Source organism: Lemur catta, chromosome 6 (assembly GCF_020740605.2).
Source record: "Lemur catta isolate mLemCat1 chromosome 6, mLemCat1.pri, whole genome shotgun sequence".
NCBI classification, from domain to species: Eukaryota; Metazoa; Chordata; class Mammalia; order Primates; family Lemuridae; genus Lemur; species Lemur catta.
In genome coordinates, this window is record NC_059133.1 from 23,537,549 (window position 1) to 23,554,571 (window position 17,023).

Sequence of the window (17,023 nt, forward strand, 5' to 3'; positions counted from 1 at the left end):
TAATAAAGCAGTCATATAAAAAATTTGAATTTAGCAAACTGGTGTATTATAATGTTATTCAAATATTTTATCTTGGGTACGGGTTTAGCTCTCTTAAAAGCTTTGTATACCTTGATTTTTTAGTTCAAAGGAGAAAAAAATTGTATAGGGCAGAGAAGATAATTGTTCAGTATCGGTAACTGGGCTATATGTCTAGCACCTCATTTCCCTGAATTAAGCCAGGATTACATACTTTTGCTAGAATTATGTGACTACTAGGCAGAAGCCTCTTAGATAAACACTGGACCCAACCAGTTTTTTTAAAAAATTTAAAATTATCTAAACTTGCATCTAAAAATAGTACGACCCTTTTTGCTCTTCTAATAATCTAGTAAGATCTCTTTAAAGTCATACTGCTGCTAACTTAATCTCATTTAGAAAAGGTAGAATCCACTAACCTCTGTAGAACAGCTATATAAGATCTTAAGCTCAGTGTTAACCACTGGAGATCATTTATTAATTTTCTCTTAAGTGGGTTTATTTGCCAGTTGAAATCTTAATGAAAGATAATATCCTATAGAATGCTGTTTGCCACTAGTGATCATCTATAAGTATAACCTGGAAAGGGACATCTACTAGCAAATGTTTCTTAAATTTCAAAATAAGTCATCTGGGTCAGCCAGTAGTGAAGTGCAATGAGACTCTATCACTGAACAGACAAATCATTTGTGTCAAATACACATCTGGAGTATTAAATGGCTAGATTTAAAATTGTTCATTTACTAAACACCTATGCAAGTTGTTACCTCAACTGTTACATACTTATACCTCATTAAAGATTGATGTGCTTAAGATACCTGAGTCTAGTTTTTTCTAATTTCAAAGACTATTTTTGAGACATACATTTAGCACCTAATTTTAATGGGATTTAAAAAAAACTCAAACTACGTTGTTTGTAATGGTATAGTTGCTTGTACGTACTTCAGTGTAAAAATATACAAGAAATAATGACTTAGCCCTTTACTTTTTAATCCCTTAAAACTAACACCCATAGGGGGGAGGTTTGGGGGGGAATTTGTAAAATATGTAGTCACTTTACACTAAACTTTGCTGTAAACCTAAAACTGCTCTTAAAGTCTTAAAATACCAACAACAAACTAAAACCTTAAACAATAAACAAACTTAGATTGCTTACTACATACCTTAAATCTCAACTTGGACTTCTACATTCTGCTTAGTTGATCTAACAAAAAAACAACGTATTTTGGTTGTAAAAGAATTTACTAAAGGCACTATTGTTAAACATCAAACTAATTTGTTACCAATAAGGTACATCATTGTAAATGTAACAATTTCAAGAGATACAGGGCTAGTAGGCAAACAATACAGTTTCTTTTCTTAAGTAACAGCTTTCCTATTTATAAGATCATATCCCTTCCAGCCATTCCAGGGACATACAGTGATGCCATTGCTCCACCTGTGACCTGAGAAGGAAGCTTGGAGCTCATAATTTGAGATCACTACCAACCAAGATCTTATAAAGCTCCAAAATTCTTCACTCATGAGGTCAATTCTAAAATTCCTGGGTTTAGAAATCACAACACTTGCTTTATACTTCCTACCAAACACACACAAAAGGTATAGACTCAAAACCCCCAAGGAGTTAGCTGGAGGGTACAAGCCCTGACCATATATATGTCCAAGCATGAACTGGTGAGCTCTGCTGCTAGCACAACATCGCAGAAAATGGAAAAATTATTCAAAGGTGGCTATTGAACATTAGCACCATGATAAACATAGCTCACACAGCAAAAAGCTAGATTGATTTTGCCAGTGTAACATTCATATCTCTAATGCTGAAAGAGTAGCTTTTTAGTAACAAATGATTAGGTACAGAAGTCATAGGTTTCCCTTTGTATGAGAAAAAAGTTAAAATACAAACTAAACAGCATCCCAGAGGCAATAAAATCTTATTGTGCTAAAGCATATACAAATTAAGGCTTGACTTTAGTACATAAACAATTTTGAAATTATGTCGGAACATTGCCACCAAATCATATACATATAAACATTCAAGCAGTTCCTTAAGGAATTAGTAGTGGGGCTAAGTTCAAACAAGTTAATATTATACATCCTTACATTCAACTTAATACATTTTGCTGCTGTAAGGAGAGTAACTGTAACCTCACTTCCTGAAATACCACTAGTAGTGTTAATAATCCAAACCAGTCAAGGGGCAGGGTATTACAGCATTTGGCTCATGAATGAAAAAGCCTTATAATTTCAGTTTAACCTTTCTAATTAGGACAAGATCCAAACATAGGAAGTTTTCCTGTTTTTCTTTGCTTTTGTGACTCTAATGCCCTTTTGGTTTTTTGAGCAAGCTGAATACATTTCCCAATAAATACTACCATTGGACAAAGGATCTAAATGTTGAGATTTTTACTAAATCAAAGTTTTGAGTTAGCACAATGTTCCTACTAAGTCATGTTTCAATTAGTACATCTTTCCAAATGTCAGGGGGGGAAAAAAATGAAAGAATGACTAGTATGGTCCTATAAAAAATGGCAAAATATTTCTAAAGCTATATATTTATGAAGAAAAGGGGATTGTCCCACTTTATGGATGTGTAGATCTTGTTTGAGCCACTATGCTGGAAGAAAGTCTCAGTGTAGAGGTCTACAATCCAGAAAAAAGGCTCCACATTTCCCTACATTAAATTTAAGCTATTTCCTGTCCAGAATTATAACCACAGACATTGAAATGTAGCTCTCAGATCTGAAAATGTCTTTATTTTTTAGAAAATGGATTCCAGGAAGGTTAAAAAGCAATACCAGAGGGTATGGGCGCAGAATTGGATGTAGTCATTCAAAGCATTCAAGTAAGAATATGGCAATATAAATATCCAAAAAGCATCTCTTAAGGGTTCAAAAGAAAATGTTTAAGTCTTTCCTAACTAATTTGAGCTTTATAGCATTTCCTAGACAAGAAGGGGTAAAACAGTTAACATTTGAAAAGTCCTGAAAGCTTTTTCCTTGGTTAATTACATTAGATGGTTTGTTTTTGATCAAATTCCTCTTTTTTAACATGGATAAAAAGTATTACATAGGTCCACTGTTAAAACAGAAAACATGTTGCAAATTAATTCTGGTATAATGTATTCCAACAAAGCTTAGAAAATAAAGATGTTGAGGTGGCTTTGGACTAAGTTTAATAGTCATCTCCTCTGCTGACAACTTCTTTACATGTTGGACGCAACAGTATAGTATGTTCAAACTGTGCTGTGTATGATCCTTTAATGTCACATAATGGTGGATATGGATCTACAATGCCCAAGTCACACAGATTCTTCAGAGCCATCAAATATTTACTTTCTCCCAAGCGATCCAACCATCTGCGACAGAAGGCAAGGGTGCCAAAGTTTTCATTGATAACATTTAGCAAGTGTTTTGTTCTTGGAAGCCTAAAAGGAAAAAATCCAAGATTAATAGTCGGCAAGAGTTACCAACCCAAACCATAGCTATCTCTTAGTAACTAAAGTTCAAAAACTTTTGTTGTTATTCTTTCAACAATCAAAAGCCAGAATGTATAATAGCCAATACCTAATCATAGATGGCAGCTAAGAAACCAGCTGGAGGCCATCTTATAGTGTTTATGTATCTAAGCACGTGTGTGTTTAATTCCCAGGTCACATTCATCCACAGAGTGGCATCATGGGAATTTCCTTTGGTGTGCCTCAAGCTCAAAGAAAGACCTGAACATAAAAGGAGGCATAAATCCAGGCTTCAATCGTCTTCTCCAAAAGTAAAAAATTCAATTTAAATTAAAATATGAAATTTACCAGTGAGAAAACATTAAGACCAACAACTAAGAATGCTAGCAAAATAATAATCTCTGATGTTATTATATTATGAAACTGATTTAAAGAGAATACTTACCTATATATATTATTTTCATCTCAATTAAAATTTTAACATGCCAATTTTTTTTGCCATATTATAGAAACCCACAGAACTTACTGTTGGGCTATACAGATCTATACATTTATGTATATATCTCACTTTGTATGTATGTCACATTTTTCAAAATACTGTCAAATGGGAAGAGATGCTCCTTAGTCATATGAAAATCAAGAGTAAAAATAACATGCTAGCTCCCTAAATGGCTAGGCAAAAAAATAAAATAAAGAGTCTCTCACCTTATTGGCACATGTCCAACATCAAAATTTTTCATGTAATGTGAACATTCCATATCATCATGAACAACACCTTTTCCTGTACTACCAAAGGTTTCAATTGCATAGACTTCTCCTTCCTTAAAAATACATAAAGGTCAAGGGAAGAGAAGAAAAATTCAGAACTAGTCACAATCACCATCTCTTGACTTCCTTGGCTGATAGAAGCAGCAACATGAAATTGCCCCTGGCAGTCCTTATCCCGCCTCTTCCTGCTTGGCATTTTTTGGGTTTCCTGCCACCTCCTATCAGAATACAGGCTTTACATGAGCAGGGTATTTTGTTTTGTTCACTACTATACCTCCACTGCCTACTAAAGATAGTGGCACCTAGAAAATGCTCAATAAATATTCATTAAATGTTGAATAAACAATACTTTCTCAGTTGCAACTTCCACAGCTGATTTCGCTCTGGTCTGACCAGACACCATTTACACAAATGGCCCAATTCCTATCAGGGTTAGTATGAATGGCAAGCTAATTTTGGTCAACATACTATACACTGAACTATCACTAGCTGTTGTTTAGGGGAAAATAAAATCACAATGTTTTTCACAGATGTGTTGATGACACACATACCTCCATTCTTGTTGCCTCTCCTCCTTTCACAATGGGCACTGTTTTCCCAGCATGTATTCTATATTGCCCAATTGAATGTCCATTTAGATTACGGATTGGTTTCACTGTCATAATAAATAGAGAAATAAAAGTTATTCAGGATATCTAAAAGCACAAAGCATCTCTTGGCCTTTTGGTACAGAGTTCAACCATTTATTTAAAAACAAGGTATCACTCTACTAAATAACCTTAAATTGAGGTAATTAAATATAAAGTGAAACTTAGCAAAATATAACAAGTAGTTTATTGCAGTGTTGGTTAAATACTGGAAGGGATAAGGGGAGATGGAAGAAAAAATAAAGGGTTAGGGCACAAATGGGGGTTGGCTAAGGAGGTATTGTTAATAAAAAATGAGAAGAAGGCCCAATTATATAAATACTGTTCAATTCCATATACTTCAAAATTAAATGTAAATTGTTTAGGGTTGCATAATTAGATAGTAAAGACATAAAGAAAAGCAAATGCAAATACTTTCATACTTGCAATACTTGATAAGCTAAATTAAGATTCAGACCACATTACTGTTTCTCGAAGACCTGGCAAACTGACTCCACCAGCCAAATCAACATTGATATCCCAAAGGAGGTGGGAGCATTAACAATGAATAGAAGAATTCTTCCTCAAAAAACAGATATGCCAATGAGTCTGAGCAAGTAGAAAAAAAGAAAATGCAAAAAAAAAACCCAACATAAATTAATAAGGATAGAAGGTAGAGTTTTCTTTATGCAACATGGCAAAAGTTAAGAGATGTTAGGCCTATTTGGCTATCTTTCTTATCAAGGAAGTAATTTCCTGAAAGGGAAAAAAAGATTTGAGAGGAACTTGAATAAGCACTGTATTTGTGGCACCAATCCCAGAGCTGGAGCAGGAAGGGAAGGAGTGACAAATAGTTGTTGAATACTTAATAAATTTCAAGCACTGTCATATAATTTACATTTCTGAAAAACAAGCAAATCAAATATCTTTAATCCCTTTACAGTTTAAGAATTTTGGGTGCTCAGAAGTTATAGGATTTATCTAAATTCAAAGTTAGACCTGCCTGACCCCAAAGTATGTTTTCTTCATTATACACAGCACCATAGAGTATTTTGCTTTGCACTGACATTCACAGTATTAAAGATATGCCGAAGAAAATCTAAAAATCAAAGCATTAATGGATCTAAGGTACAAATGAAAAAGAATTAAAGTTGTTGACATAGGTACTAGGCAGGAAGAAATGAAATGAAACATGAGAGTGACACTCTGGGGAAATAAAAAGGATATCTTGATATAAAAAGCACATATGTTAGAAATAAAGTAAATGAAAGAGCTGGAAAGAAAAAGACTAGCTCTTGTTTAAGAGTGTAAGATTGGTGGTAAGTTTCAGTATCTGGACATGAAAGACTGTTAAGGAGGTGAAAGTCAACAAGTTGGTCAGGGTTAGGGTTAGGGTTAGGACTGGTGATGCCTAGGTGTTAACTGAATTGCCCATATAGACACTGAAGCCATCCAGAATGCCAGCAGAAGTTGGAATAGTGCCAGATGTCAAAATCAGGGAGGCGAATGAACCTCACAAATGAGAGCACAAGGAGAGGCACACACTGTCCTGTCTCAGAGGAAAAACCACTTCTGCACTTGGCAGAAACACAATGGTCTATAACTGGCAGTGTGGAATGCAAAGAATGCCAAATGGTGTGAATTTATTGACTAAAGGGCAAGGAAGGCAGAGAAGAGTTTCCACTCAAAGGTCTATAAAGGAGAGACAGGCCAGACACAGTGGCTCATGCCTGTAATCCCAGTGCTTTGAGGCTGAGGCAAGAGGATCACTTGAGGCTAGGAGTTTCAGACCAGCCTGAGCAACATAGCAAGACTTCATCTTTAAAAAAAAAAAAAAAAAGCCAGGCATGGTGGCACACACCTATAATCCCAGCTACTTGGGAGGCTGAGGCAGGAATGTAACTTCAGCCCAGGAGTTCAAGGGTACAGTGAGCTATGACAGTGCCACTGCAATCCAGCCTGGGCAACAGAGCAAGATCCCATCTCTAGAGAAAAAAAAAAAAAAAGGAAGGCAGGATTCAATTAAAGGAAATATTCTGTAAGAAAGTTATTAGCGCAGGGATACAAAAGGTAATAAGCATAGATAAAGGAGGATGGTGGCTGGGGGATGAACAGACAGACCTGGGAATTGGAGGAGGGCTGGACAGATAGAGATGAATGAAGGCACAAGTGACTGGGAATATATACCTAAGGCAGGGGCTATGAAAGATTAAGAGGCAAACGGATTTGAGAATTGAAGGGACACACAAGGAATCAACTGACCTCCAAATTCTGAATGTGACTCAAGAAAAAAAAAAGAAAAGTGGGAGGGAGGAAATCACCAATGAAAAGGGCCCCTGGCTTCTCTCTGAGCTTTGATTTGACTAGTCACAGAAAACCTAGTCCACATTTTGCCTACCTTAGGATAATTCCTCAGGTGTCTTATCAGCTAACAGAATAGTTTGGCAATAATTCTCAGTTAGCAATCATAGTACTACCACGCTCTGAGCAGGTCATTTCCCCTGTTTTCTTTATATTCCCAAGACATAAAGATGAAGTAGCTGATCCAAAGAAAGCACTCAATAGTAGTTTATAAACTTAATTTCAAAATACGGTATATTTAAAGAATATACCTTGATATGTCTTCCCATCTATTTCAACTTCATAGGATTCCATAACTTCTTGGATGGCCTCACCAACATCACACAGACGAACATCAATTCCAGCACACTAAAAAAAATATTGTATACTTTGTTATTCAAACCAACTTAACTTCTTAATATTTTAAAATAAGGGAATCAGAAAAACTACTTTGAACATAACTTCCTATATAACAGACTTTAGGGAGGATTCTGGGAAGATGGTGGAATAGTAAACACCAGGAATCTGTCTCCCCACCTTGACAACTGTACTGGCAGAATCTGTCTCAGGTAACTACATGGGCATCTGGAGTCTACTTTGGGCTTGCAACTTACAGGGGCAGGATCAGATGGTCAAGTGCAGTTAATTTCCCTCAACATTAGCTCTTAGCATAGTAGCAGCGCTACTACATCCCATACTATAAGCTCTATGGCTGGCACATGTTCCTGGAGCAACCTGCACATAGCCTGGGGGGTAAGGAAAACAGACCTTTGTATGAGGGATCTATGCTCTGATCCTTGGTTGCTGCTGCTTTTTTTTTTTTTTTTTTGAGACAGTCTCACTCTGTTGCCCATGCTGGAATGCCATGGCGTCAGCCTAGCTCACAGCAACCTCAAACTCCTGGGCTCAAGCGATCCTCCTGCCTAGCCTCCAGAGTAGCTGGGACTACAGGCATGTACCACCAAGCCCGGCTAATTTTTTCTATTTTTTAGTAGAGACGGGGACAGGGTCTCACTCTTGCTCAGGCTGGTCTCGAACTCCTGAGCTCAAGCAATCCTCCTGCCTCAGCCTCTCAGAGTGCTACGATTACAGGTGTGAGCCACTGCGCTGGCCTGGTTGCTGCTCATAATCACAGAGGTACAGACAAAGAGGTGGATAGCCACTGTTGTTGCATCTCGCTTTATAGCTGCAAACCCCTGCCACTCAACTACCTCTCTGGCTAAAGTGACTTCAAGGAAATTTAAAAGGCCAGCACCTCTCCCTCCTTTGCTTCATTTTTTTCTTATTCCCCTTTTGGGAGCCAGATATTGAAGACTAGGACATTCAAAAACAACTGCATACATGAGAGAAATTCAAAAGTGAGCACAGGCCGGGCGCGGTGGCTCACACCTATAATCCTAGCACTCTGGGAGGCCGAGGCTGGTGGATTGCTCGAGGTCAAGAGTTAGAGACCGGCCTGAGCAAGAGTGAGATCCCGTCTCTACTAAAAATAGAAAGAAATTATATGGACAACTAAAAATATATATAGAAAAAATTAACCAGGCATGGTGGTGCATGCCTGTAGTCCCAGCTACTCGGGAGGCTGAGGCAGGAGGATCGCTTGAGCCCAGGAGTTTGAGGTTGCTGTGAGCTAGGCTGACACCATGGCACTCACTCTAGCCTGGGCAACAAAGTGAGACTCTGTCTCCAAAAAAAAAAAAGAAAGTGAGCACACATGCCCAGGGAAAGATGCAGGCTCAGGCAAGACCTGAGAACACCTTAAGTTGACACCTCAGGTGGATTCTTACAGGCACAGAGACAGCCTAGAATAAAAAAAAAACAAAACTAAACTAAAAACCTGCCAGCAAATCCTGGTGAAGAGGGAGAACGTGATTTCCAGAGTTACCATATTACACTCAAACATGTAGTAGTCAACAAAAAATCACAAGGAATGCAAAGAAATAGGAAAGAAGACCCCTTCAAACGGAAAAAAAAAAAAAAATCAACAGAAACTCCATGAAAAAGACCCAATGGCAGATCTAGACAAACAACTCTTCTATAGAAGCTTAAAGAATTAAAGAAAGAAGTTAAAAAAAAAAAAAAAGTATAAGCAAAATGAAAATATCAAGAGCTAGAAAACCTAAAAGAAACTAAAATTCTGGAGCTTAAAAGTATAATAACTGAAATAAAAAAAAAATCACTAGAGGAATTCAAAGACATTTGAGCAGACAGAAGAAAAAAACCAACAAAAATAGGACAAGTGAAATTATCAAGTTTGAAGAACAAAAAAAAAAAAAAAAGACTGAAGAAAAGTGAAAAGACCCTCAGGAACCTATGTATCAAGTGAACCAATATATACATTATGGAAGTCTCAGAAGAAGAGAGAAAAAGAAATAGAATATTTTAAGAAATAATGGCTGAAACTTCACAAATCTGATGAAAATTATGAATATAAATGTCTAAGAAGTTCAAAGAACTCCAAGTAAGATGAACTCAATGAAACCCACACCAAGACACATTATAATTAAACTTTCTAAAAGAGAATCTTGAAAGCAACAAGAGAAGTAACTCATCACATATAAGGGATCCTCAACTACATTATAAGCAGATTTCTCATCAGAAACGTTGGAGACCAGAAGGCAAAAGGGTGATACATAGAAAGTGCTAACTAAAAGGAAAAAAGTTATCACCTGAGAATCCTATATTTGGGACAACTGTCCTTCAAAAGCAAGGGAGAAATTAAGATATTCTCAGATAAACAAAAACTTGGGAGAGAGTTCATTACTACTAGAAATGCCCTGTAAGAAATGCTCAAGGGAGTTCTACAAGGTGAAATGAAAGGACATTAGATAGTAACTTGAAGTCACGTGAAATGAAGATCTCAATAAAGGAAAATTAATGGGCAATTATAGCAACTAGTATTATTATAACCACAGTTTGTAATTCCACTATGTTTTCCACATAACTTACTTTTAGTAAAAGCTGGTGTTATTGATAACTTTGGTTTTTAACTCCACATTGTTTTCTATATAATTTAAGGGATTAATACATTTAAAAGAATTATTAGTTTATGTCTTTGGGTACACAACATGTAAGGATGTAATTTTCTGACATCAACAACTGAAAGGGGTGGGGATGGAGCTCTAAAGGAGCAGAGTTTTTGGTTGTAGAAAGGAACTAAACACTTCACTATAAAAAAATCAACTTTAATAATGTAAGAAACAAGAGACAAAAAACCGTAAGGTATGTAGAAAACAAATAGCAAAATGACAGAGTCCTTCCTTTTCAGCAATTACTTTAAACGTAAATGGACTAAACTCTCCAATCTAATAAATTAGCAGAATGGATAAAAACCCATGATCTAACTCTATGCTGTCTACAAAAGATTCACCTTAGATCCATAGACACAAACAAGTTGAAAGTGAATGGATGGAAAAAGATATTTCAAGCAAATAGTAACAAAGAGAGCAGGGGTGGTTAATATCAGACAAAATAAACTTCAAATCAAAAAAGGCTACAGAAGACAAAGAAGGAAAAGATATATTATTGATAAAAGGTTCTTCAACACAGCAAGAAGATACAACAATCATAAGCATTTATATACATAAAAACAGACCATCAAAATCTATGAAGCAAAAACTGACAGAACTGAAGAAGAAACAGTTTTACAGTAATAGTTGCAGACTTCAAAACCACATTCTAAATAATGGATAGAGCCACCAGACAGAAGGTACAGTAAGGAAATAGAGGACTTAACAGAATAAATCAACTAGATCTAACAGACATATATAGAACACTCTACCAAACAACACAGCATATACATTTTTCTTGCACATGGGACATTTTCCAGGATAGATTATCTGTTAGGCCACAAATTAAGTCTCAATAGATTTTAAAACACATATATCATACAAAGTATGTTCAACCACAATGGGGGGTGGTGTTAGAAATCAGTAACACATGTAAAACTGGAAAGTTCACACAATTGTCAAAATTAAACAACACTCTTAAACAATCAATGCATCAAAGAAGAAATCACAAGGGAAAGCAGAAAAGGAAAACACAGTATACCAAAAATTAAGGGACACGGTGAAAACACTGCTAAGAGGGAAATTTATTGCTATAAGTGCTTACATTAAAAAACAAAACAGATGTCAAATCAACAACCTAATGTTACAACTTAAGGAACCAGAAAAAGAAGAATAAACTAAACCCAAAGCTAGCAGAAGGAAGTAAATAACAATGAGAGCAGAGACAGACAATAGAAAAACTGAGAAAAATCAATGAAACCAAAAGTTGGCTCTTTAAAAACATCAACAAAAATCAATAAAGCTTTAGCTAGATAGACTAAGAAAAAAAAGATAAAACTAAAATTACTAAAGTCAGAAATGAAATTGAAGACTTTACTGCTGATTCTCTAGAAAAAAAAAAGATTCTAAGACAGAACTATGAACAACTAACTGTATGGCAACAATTGGATAACATAGATAAAATGGAAAAATTCAAAGACACAAAAAATCTACCAAGACTAAACCACAAAGAAACAGAAACTCTGAACAGACCTAGAAGTAGTAAGGAGACTGAATCACTAATCAAAAATCTGACAAATGTTAAGCCCTGGACCTGGATGGCTTCACTAGTTAATTCTACCAAAACATTTAAAGAACTAATACCAATCCTCTCAAACTTCTGCAAAAAAATCAAAAACGAGAATACTTCCTAACTCATTTTATGAGACCAACATTACCCTGATACCAAAACCAGACAAAGACACTACAAGAAAACTACAAACGAATATTCCTTATGAACACTGGTGCAAACCTAATTCAATAGGATATTGACTTAGTGGGACTTATTTCTGGAATGCAAGGATGGTTCAACATACAAAATCGATCAATAGTACACATTAACAGAATGAAGGGGGGAAAACCCACATAATCATCTCACTTGGTTCAAAAAAAGCATCTGACAAACTTCAATACCCTTCCATGATGAAAAAAGACTCAACAAACTAAGAAGAGAAGGAAACTACCTCAATAAAAGCCACCTATGAAAAATCTGTAGTGAAGATCATACTCAACGGTGAAAGACTGAAAGCTTTATCCTCTAAGATCAGGAACAGAAAAGGAAGGATGTCCACTTTCACCATTTTCACTCAACATAACACAAAACAATTAGGCAAGAAAAACAAAAAGCATCCAAATTGAAATGGAAGAAGTAAAATTATCTTTGTTCACAGATGATGTGATCTTACATGTAGAACACTCTAAAGATGCCACAAAAAAAAGTCTTAGAATAAATGAATGCAACAAAGTACAGGATACAAGGTCAACACACAAAAATAAGTTGCATTTCTATATATTAACAATGAACAATCTGAAAAGGAAATCACAAAAACAACTCCATTTACAATACCTCCAAAAAGAATAAAATACTTATGAATTAACCAATGAGGTAAAAGACTTGTACAATGAAAACTACAAAAAGATTGTTCAGGCCAGGCGCCATGGCTCATGCCTGTAATCCTAGCACTCTGGGAGGCCGAGGCGGGACAATCCTTGAGCTCGGGAGTTTGAGACCAGCCTGAGCAGGAGTGAGACCCCCATCTCTACTAAAAATAGAAAAATCAGCCAGGTGTGGTGGTGCATGCCTGTAGTCCCAGGTACTTGGGAGGCTGAAACAGGAGGATCACTTGAGCCCAGGAGTCTGAGGTTGCTATGAGCTAAGCTGATGCCATGGCATTCTAGCCCGGGTGACAGAGAGAGACTCTGTCTCAAAAAAAAAAAAAGATTGCTCAAAGAAATTAAAGACATAAACAAATGGAAACATCCCATGTTCATGGACTGAAAAACTATTATTAAGATGCCAATACTACCTGAAATCATCCACAGATTCGATGCAATCCCTACCGAAGTCCCACTGTCATTTTTTTGCAGAAATAGAAAAACCTGTCCTAAATTCATATGGAATCCCAAGACATCCTGGATAGTCAAGACAATCTTAAAAAAAATGAACAAAGATATAGGACTCACACTTCCTGATTTCAGCAAGACTGGGGGGAAAAATAGTCTTTGTGCACTATGTTACAATTACTCACTTAATACTCCAAGGGCTTATTACCACTGATCTGTACACTTAAAAATGCTAAAGATGCTAAGCTATGTATGTATATTTTACCTTAATAAAAAAAATTTTTATAAAGACCCTCAGGGCAATGGACCAGTTTTATTCAACTTAATTACCCGAAGACCTTAAACATGCTAAAAAGTGCTCAAAATATGTTAAGTGAAAGGGCGCTTACAATTCACATACCTTTATTCCAGTATTAGTAGCATCTTTTACAGCTTTTAATAATGTATCATATTTGGGATTAAAAGTGACAGTAAAAGCACAGTCAATAATCCTACCTGAAAGAGAAAATTCTTTTAAGTTTACTCATCAGCCGGCCAATTTACCTACTTCATAGCATTTACTCTATTAACCTTGCTACTTAACAGGAAAATAGAATAATGAGCCCCAAAAAAGTAAAAAGTATACAAAGGATTTTCATATCACTCCAAGACCAATTCAGTGTTCACCCAGAAAGTTATACAAACATATAAATGTAGGAGAGATAAAATGTACAGGACCCAAAGGGCCCTAAATATATAGTGCTACTTCTTCAATTTTGCAAAACTTCATCTAAGTAGTTATCTAAGCTAGCTTTCTCACCTATTAAGTAAGATAACAAAGTATTTACCTGACAGGGTTTGGGGTAGAAATTAGAAAAGCAAACATGTATGAAAAGGTTGATAAACTTAAAAGTTCTACATAAATGTTATATTTATTATTCAAATAAATGATGTATGAAACAATGACCCAAATGAAGAAATGTAGGATTATATTTTTCATGCCTTGAGACAAAAGTAATAAACCTCAATTACCCAACAGTTTTCATTTTATTCCACTTCCTAGGATGCTTTAAAGTAAATCTTAAAATCAGTCTCAAGACGGCTCTACTAAAAAAGTAAGGAGGCAAGAACAAAATTTGGGAGTTCAGTATTTATAGCTACACCTAACAGATAAAAAGTAAGCGTTTTGGGGGGCACTGGGGGGGTGGTAGGAATTTTTTCCAAGAACTCACCGCTTATATGTGTTCCAAAATCTATCTTACAGATGTCATCATATTGTAATACTGTTGTGTCACCAGCATTGGGAGTATAATGGGCAGCACAATTATTGAGAGAACATCCAGTAGGAAATGCCAGGCCTGCATTTAATCCATTCTCTTTTATCAACTTGCGCGAACAGTCTTCCAACTTTTCACTAAAATAAAAAAGAAAGAATTTGTTTGCTTTTACGCTCTTACCCTTATATACCTTATAGGTCAGGTCATCAAGTCCAGAAAGTTTGCTAAAATCCTTAAATTATTTTCTGGGAATGATCTGAGCACTAACTTTCTGAATGTACATAAATAACATTTCTCTGATGCTATGAAAATAGCTCATCTCTAAAAGACATGGATTCCACTAGAAACCTGGAGAAAACACAATCCACTTTTAACTTAGCTTACTAGGAGTCTGACTTAGACCAATTTAAATGCTGATTTTATTCATGTTGCATATTTTTACAATTGTCTGAATCAGAAAATTAAGTTGTCTTTCATACTAATCATTTCTCAAAAGGAAAAATTACAGAAATAATTACTTTTATTGGCTTCTTCACTTCATTATGTTTTATCTCTAAGAATTTTTATTTCTTACTATGAATTGTTAGATGGCAAAATAACAGATTTCCAGGTAAAAAATAACAATGAGTATTAAGTGCATGTGCACTTATGAGTGTACATGTGCACAAAATAGGGTGGTTGGGGTACAAATATGTGCTCCTCTTAGTTTTCTCCTTACAATGACACTATAATAACTTAGAAGATATTTCTACAACCTTTACTTAAAATAAAGGTTTAGTAAAGTGGTAATGAAAGCCAAACATTACAACTGGAGAGTTAGTATTTGTAAAAAAAATTTTTATCATGCTCTTACAAAAACATATTCCTTTTACCAGATTTCTATCATTGTCATCCCAGGCTTGATCCAGCTCATAACATATTTTCTAACTTGTCGATGTGCTTCCGCAGCTTCTCGAAAATCATTCCAAATCTCTTCACTAGCCTGATCTAATGCTTTCTTTTCTTCACTTGTAGTTCTCCAAGCAGCTGTTCGCCTTTAGATTAGGCAGAGCATTAAGTATTAGTCATTTAAAAAACAGAAGAACAAGCATAAAAGCCAAAGGAGATAATATACTAATATAAGACACTATAATATGTTAAGTAATACATTTTAGATAAAAATACATTACAAATTCAGTTCATGTCAACAAGGTTTCTGAAATAAAGTCATACACTTGCAATTAACCCAAATCAAGGTAAACATTTTGTAACACTAAGGGGGAAAAATCCTAAGTGAGATTTCATTCACAGTCAAAGGAACTAATACACTGCCAACACAAAATGATAAGAAAGGAAAGAATCGGAAGAGTCCTAGAAACTAAGCAGGTGGAAAAAATGTCATCCTTTCACTTGAGGTAATATATACTGAAGAGTCATCAAAACAGCACAACAATTTATATTTAAAACTTTGCCAACAGGGTAAATACAATACTAATTCAAAGACCTGACCTGGAAATCTGCATATATTTCCTTAAAACATATAATATGTGCTTGTGCATGATCTTTCAAATTGAATGTAGAGGTAATCTTCCTTGAAAGATATGGCTCAGGTTTTGAAATTATCAGACAGAAATTTTTATTCAGTATCTGGGAATGAGATCCAAATACTTTAAGCAGTATGTTTTCAGAAACATTAACTGTTTTAGAATAAAAATCTTTTAAAAATGTACAACTTTCACACATTCTTAAACAATAATGAATATATAATTCACAACTCAGTGATCACTGTGGTATAAATTACACTTAAGTATAAAAGTGATGCCTTCAAATAATTACTCTATTTTTGCCTCTAAGCCAGTGGACACCAAACTATAGCCTGCAGACAAATCCAGTCTGGTGCCTGTTTTGTAAAAAAGTTTTATTGCAGTACAGCTGTGCTCATTCATTTATGTAGTCTCTACAGCTACCTTCATGCTACAGGGGCAGAGCTGAGTAACACTCAAGGCCTAAAACATTTACTGTATGGTCCATTACAGAAAAAGTTTACCTAACTGTGCTGTAAACTACAGGCTCCTTAAGTTAATGCCCAAAATGCTTTCTGAGTTTTTCTGTGTGTCACTATTCAGTTTTCACTATGATTACTTCCTGTTGCAGCTGCTACTTGTATGCCAACATCTAGCACCTCTCATTTGATACAAAGGCCCAAAGGAACTGTCCAATGTGACTCTATGGCATAGGGGTAGTATACTTAAGCATCACAGAGATTTCTTTGGCATGTTTTCTTTTGGAAATGTATTTTAGGTCTACCTACTAATGTTATCATATAACCAAATATTACAGTATCATCAATTTAAAGTTAGTTTTAAACTCCCTAAGTATTTAAATGTGTATAGATTACTTACAGGAATAGTAAAAACTCAGGCAACTTCTCATCAAGGTATTCAAAGAAACACTCTATTATCTACATATAAGATCCTCAGACTAGAAAGTAATAATAGGATAAGATTCTTTAAAGACTATATTCTCAAGAAGTAGTTCAACTTTTTCAATTACAATCAACTGACAGTTGCTGGCTCCATGCTGGGACAGATAAGCTAAATTATAAGGGTACCACAATCCCCTGACCTGACCTCCAGCAGTAAACTCAATCCTTTCTCTCCCACTAATCCAAAAATCTTTCCTGGGAACTAA

At 35.5% G+C, this 17,023-nt stretch overlaps 1 protein-coding gene across 2 annotated transcripts in view; it reads right to left on the bottom strand.

The window, feature by feature from the left end:
* Positions 1 to 2,751: 2,751 nt before the first annotated feature.
* Positions 2,752 to 17,023, bottom strand: part of METAP2 (methionyl aminopeptidase 2) — a 29,610-nt gene continuing 15,338 nt past the window's right edge. For both annotated transcript variants that reach the window (XM_045553204.1, XM_045553205.1), the window contains exons 5-11: positions 15,226 to 15,387; positions 14,309 to 14,490; positions 13,498 to 13,592; positions 7,479 to 7,575; positions 4,792 to 4,895; positions 4,178 to 4,293; positions 2,752 to 3,442 (exon numbers count right to left, since the gene is read on the bottom strand). In XM_045553204.1, the coding sequence (XP_045409160.1) occupies positions 3,190 to 3,442; positions 4,178 to 4,293; positions 4,792 to 4,895; positions 7,479 to 7,575; positions 13,498 to 13,592; positions 14,309 to 14,490; positions 15,226 to 15,387 (1,009 nt within the window). In that variant the 3' untranslated portion in view covers positions 2,752 to 3,189. The remainder of the gene's footprint in view (positions 3,443 to 4,177; positions 4,294 to 4,791; positions 4,896 to 7,478; positions 7,576 to 13,497; positions 13,593 to 14,308; positions 14,491 to 15,225; positions 15,388 to 17,023) is intronic.